Source organism: Carlito syrichta, unplaced genomic scaffold (genome assembly GCF_000164805.1).
Source record: "Carlito syrichta isolate Samal-C Ts95f unplaced genomic scaffold, Tarsius_syrichta-2.0.1 Scaffold304706, whole genome shotgun sequence".
NCBI classification, from domain to species: domain Eukaryota; kingdom Metazoa; phylum Chordata; class Mammalia; order Primates; family Tarsiidae; genus Carlito; species Carlito syrichta.
The window spans coordinates 136,984-142,445 of NW_007248802.1; the positions used below are offsets into that span (position 1 = coordinate 136,984).

At 37.1% G+C, this 5,462-nt stretch overlaps 1 protein-coding gene across 2 annotated transcripts in view; it reads left to right on the plus strand.

Annotated features, from left to right (window-relative positions):
* The window catches only part of TSG101 (tumor susceptibility 101), a 58,264-nt gene that overhangs the window by 21,978 nt on the left and 30,824 nt on the right, over nucleotides 1-5,462 (plus strand). For both annotated transcript variants that reach the window (XM_008060703.1, XM_008060704.2), the window contains exons 5-6: nucleotides 751-877; nucleotides 4,778-4,844. In XM_008060703.1, coding sequence (XP_008058894.1) covers nucleotides 751-877; nucleotides 4,778-4,844 — 194 coding nt within the window. The remainder of the gene's footprint in view (nucleotides 1-750; nucleotides 878-4,777; nucleotides 4,845-5,462) is intronic.

Sequence of the window (5,462 nt, forward strand, 5' to 3'; positions counted from 1 at the left end):
AGGCTGTGGTGGCCGGGAGCGGCCACTGCACTCCAGTCTGGGCGAAGGAGTGAGACTCCAGCTAAAAAAAAAAGGAGTAAAAATAGAATCATCAGATAAGTAGCTTTGAACTGCTTTGCCTAGCATAGTTTAACTGGTGGTCAATAGATAGCTGGGAGAAAATTTTAGCAACGCTTATGGAAAAGCAAGCAACCTTTTTGTTACTGTAATTAGAAGAAAAGATTCTTTAACAATTTACATCTTTTATTCTACAATCTAGCAATTTCCAAGCTAGAGTCTACTTATAATTTCAGGGTCCACGATATCTTTAATACAAATTAACTTTATGAATATGTGTTTCTAAAGTAATGTATTTTAAAGGCCTTAAGTGACTGCTGCATAGATCCATCCCTGAATTTGTACCAGTGTATTTAGATGGTACATTGCCAATAAGGTAAGTTTTGGGGAAAAAAATAATAATAAAGTAAGTTTTGGTTATCTCTGTGGAGTCAAATGAAGAACGATACTATCTGAATTTTGCAATATACTGCTTTTGCTCATGCTGTTTTTATGTACTAGAAGCAAAACCTTGCTACAAATAATGTCTGAAACCACCTAATTTTATGAGACTAGATAAATCAAGTGGAATTTTCATGTTTGGGGTCCTACAAAGAAAATTGTCAAGCTGAGTTGAAAACTGATAAGAAATGGTGAAACTTTTTTGCTGAAAAGTGATTCCATAGCTGACTTGACTTTGTTTTCATTTTTTAGCCACAGTCAGATTTATTGGGGCTTATTCAGGTCATGATTGTGGTGTTTGGAGATGAACCTCCAGTCTTCTCTCGTCCTGTTATTTCAGCATCCTATCCACCATACCAGGCAACAGGGCCACCAAACAGTAAGTAGATTTGAGATTTGATTTTAAAACTCACATAAGCAAGAGAAAACAATCTTGTAAAAAAAATTTTTTAATGACTTCACTTTGCTTTTTAGCTTATCAAGTTAGTGGATTTTTTGGAGGTATTCTGAGGCCCCACATCTGCATGTTCAGATTTCCACCAAAGACTGGCATTTGGGCTTCCATTTGTGGGTAGAAACTTAAGTATGTGTGTGCTGGATTCCAAAATGCAGGAGAAGGTACTGGAATAGAGCTAGAATTTTTTAAATTATGCATGCTGTGGAATAGCCTTATTTGATCAGCTTGGAAGCAGATATAACTTGAAAGGTAGTCTGTCCTCTCCTTTCTCTTTGCATCTCCAAGATCAGTTTTGTAGGTAAGGATTAATTATAAGGTCAGCAAAATCATTCATATTCAGCTATTCTGGGTATACACAATTGAACATCTAGCTCTCAGCCTTCTCTTTAGTACAGCCAATTCATGATTTTTCCTTGTGTGGAGTGGTGGGGTCATGGAGACAGTATCAGTTCTCCTGTAATTGGTACATATTATCTCTGTTATCTTTATCGTTTGAATAATTCTTACTGATATTTTAAATTCACTTGAATAATTGCGAGTTGGTTGTATGCACTAGTTTTGAATTTACTGAATGTGTATTGTGTTTTAAGATGTGATTTGTGTGTGTGTAAATTTTATTTAAGATTATAATTAACCAAATCTATTTATCTTATAAGACAAATTATTTGAGCTTTCATGCTTTTGCAGAAAATTATACTCTTCTTTTTAAATTCATTCTTTCTTGAGGAACATCTTGACTTTTATAAGCTGAATGGGTATCCATCAGAAAGAGCTTTTTAATCCTATTTCCCTTTCCTTCCCTATCTTCTTAGAATAAGCTTGATTTTAGGATTAGCATCTCTTTTAATAAAGACAGTGGTGATTCTTTAGGATCAGAAACTTGTTTTCATCTTATTAAATCTTGTTGACCTAGTGCCCAAGTGTAGAGAATCTTGCTTAAGTTTGAAGTATCAGATAGTTCCTAGTCTCATTACTCATGTTTATTTGCTCAGATAATATAGCCAGTGACCACTAACTGCAAAGGTAACCTTTTCAGAAATTTAGATAGTCTCCTACGCAACATTTTTTCCCCCTAAATTTCTTTCAATTTTACATTGATATTGGAAGTGCAATATACCAGAAAGAGACCACACTGTGGTCGCTATTGCAGTTCAATTTTGCATTCACTTGTAAGTTATAATACCCTAGAGCTGATTTAAGTAAATTATTGACTATCCGCTCCAGTTTTAATACATTTTATACAAATAGACAATATAGCACATCATTGTTAGGTATGAATGTAAAGAAATGAAGATCAGAATTCCCTCCCCCTATACACACCAAGGACTAGCCCAGACAGTTGGACACATACATTACTATATTGTGGTTGAGAAATTATACACTTCTATTATTAGTATCATTACTCAAAACATTTTTTTTATCCCTTTTAGGATTACTTCTGAGCTAGCTATGAGTCACATTAAAAAACAATGCTAGGCTGGGCTCGGTGGCTCAGCCTGTAATCCCAGCACTTTGGGAGGCCGAGATGAGTGGATTGCCTGAGCCCACGAGTTCGAGACCCACCTGGGCAACTTGACGAGACCTCATCTCTACAATAAAAAAAAATTAGCTGGGTGTAGTAGCGCGCGCCTGTAGTTCCAGCTACTTGGAAGGCTGAGGCAGAAGGATCGCCAGAGCCCAGCAGGTCGAGGCTGCGGTGACCAGGAGTGGCCACTGCACTCCAGTCTGGGTGACAGAGTGAGACTCCAACTCAAAACAAACAAACAAACAAACAAAACAATGTTATAGTCATACCTCATTTTTTGACAACAGAAATAACATTTATTTAGTGGTAATTATGAGTCACAGCTAAGTACTTCATATAGCATTTAATCCTCACAATAATTCCATATGTTATGTATATTGGTATCCCATTTTATTCTGACTCTAAAATTATGTCACCATATTAGCTGCTTCCTTACCAGTCGTGGATTCAAATGGCACTTGTTGTTTTCTTTTTCTTTCTTTCTTTTTTTTTTTTTTTTTTTTGAGTTGGGGTCTCACTCTGTCTGTCGCCCAGAGTAGAGTGCAGTGGCACAATCATGACTCACTGCAGCCTTGACCTGGACTTAGGTGATCCTTCTGCCTCAGCCTCTCGTATAGCTGCAACTACAGCCACACACCACCATACTCAGCTTATTTTTTTGTAGAGACAAGTTCTCACTGTGTTGCCTAAGCTGGTCTTAAACTCGTGGGCTCAAGCAGTCCTCCCACCTCAGGCTCCCAGAGTGCTAGGATTACAGGCATAAGCCACTGGCCTTATATTTGTTGTTTTTGAAAATAAAAACTTGGAGGCTTTGGTGGAATTATTAGCTTTTCAGAACCTAGAAAGAGAAATTTGCTTATAATGATGAGGAAATTGCATATAACTGTGAGGTAGAGGTTTGTATATGTGAGAGAGAAGCTAGCATGGAAAGGGTATTAACTGTATGTTGCTGACACTTAATACTGGCCTCATCTTTTCATAAAGTTATTCATGAAGTTTACAACTGTGCTTTGTATTGGATAAGAAAAAATGTTTTATAGAATTGTGACATTTTGAGAGTTTTTCCTTTCTGAAATTATCATTGAACATCGTCCTAGCGTCATTATACTTAAGAAAAAGTGTACTGATGACATCTGTAGATTCATCCTAACAAGAAGACTGAACACTGGTACTTGGAGATGTATACTCATCAACTCTGGTAAAAGATCTGAGCCCAGCATACTTCTTTCATTCTGTGCTCTGGAAGTTCATTCCTTGAAGGCTTCACTTCTCTTGCCTTCAGGCCTCCATATATTGTTCCTCTGCTAGGTCACTTTTGTTTATTTCTACCTGCTAGGGTTAGATTAGCTTCCTTTCCTGGGTGGTCCCATATATAAAACTCTGTTCTTTCCCTGTCATTACACTTATCACTGTTATTCTTTCCTTATTTATCTCCCCATCTGGGCTCTGAGTAAGTTGAGGCCAAGCATTCTTTCTTTTTCTTTTTTTTCTTGGTCAGTGAATTCTCAGTTCCTTCCACATAGAAGGCACTAAGATATTTGCTGATCGAACTAGGGCTAATTCATCACTGTATTCATGAGAAAAGTTTCACTAAGGAAAAGTTGATTCTGAAACCATGTCATTTCCAGTTAAGGCCAAAATTAACTTTTTCTCTTTTTCTTCCTCTATGTTGATTAGCCTCTTGGCACCACAGATCTTAGTTCTGTGCCATTAGTGTTCTCTTTAACAAATGAAGCATTCTTTAAGCTTGCTGGATTTTAACGCTTTTTTTTCCCTCTAGTATTTCTAAGCTTTTGTTTTGTTTTTAACCATCTGGATAATGTAAGTTTTGTGTAGGACTTCTCATAGAAGTTTAAACTACTACTTCTCATAGTAGTTTAAACCCCTCAAACAAGCCAATACAACCAGCTGTGCTAACTGGTCAACACAGTCCTAAAAGAAATATCAAAAGATTTCTGAGACATAATAAAGAGGTCTGAATTAACTTCCTCTAAATTCCAAATTGAACCAGCTCTTCTCTCAGATTTACACTTTCTGAGAGCTTTTAGAGCTGACAGGGTTGACTTGTTTGCCAGTTATTCCTTGTTGGGATTGTCATGAGTGTTGTAACTCATGTTCAATGATTTGAGAATTATATGAGGATGGAGTGTTTGTTGTTGATGGAGTGCTGAAATTTGGATTTTTTTGACTGTATGAACTGTTGCTGTGGTTTGACAGTGTGATATGTATCTTATTTGATAGCCTGCTTATACAGGACTATACAGATTATTTTTAAAATCTTAAAAAATTGTTTTTAGCTTCCTACATGCCAGGCATGCCAAGTGGAATCTCTGCATATCCATCCGGATACCCTCCCAATCCCAGGTAATGAAAAATTATCTTTTGAATAATTTTATTATAAATTCTGTTAGGTCTAGAATCAAAATACTTTTCTAACTAGGGCATTAAAATAAATTTAGCTGCAATTTACTGGAAGATAAAACTTTGTTTATTGGTAGAATTTTATGGTATGTGTGCAGAGTTTGAAAGTTTTTTCCAGTCTAGAGAAACGCAGCTTCATTTTGTTTACAGAGACAAAAGGGATGGGGATGGATAATGACAATGATCTTGACTGGTTTTTTATCTTGAACTCCTTGCTGATTCCCTTCTAAGAACTTTGTGTATCTAGTATAGATAGCTGAAGTGTTTAAGAATATGAGCTATAATGGATTCAGCCAAGTAGAAAATACTTTATAATATTCGTCTTTAAAAGAAAAACAAGCCAGACTCGGTGGCTCAGTCTGTAATCCCAGCACTTTGGGAGGCTGAGGTGAGTGGATTGCCTGAGCCTGCGGGTTCGAGAACCGCCTGGGCAACTTGGCGAGACCTCATCTCTACAATAAATTAAAAAATTAGCCGGGCGTGGTAGCGCACGCCTGTAGTTCCAGTTACTTGGAAGGCTGAGGCAGAAGGATCACTGGAGCCCAGCAGGTCGAGGTTGCG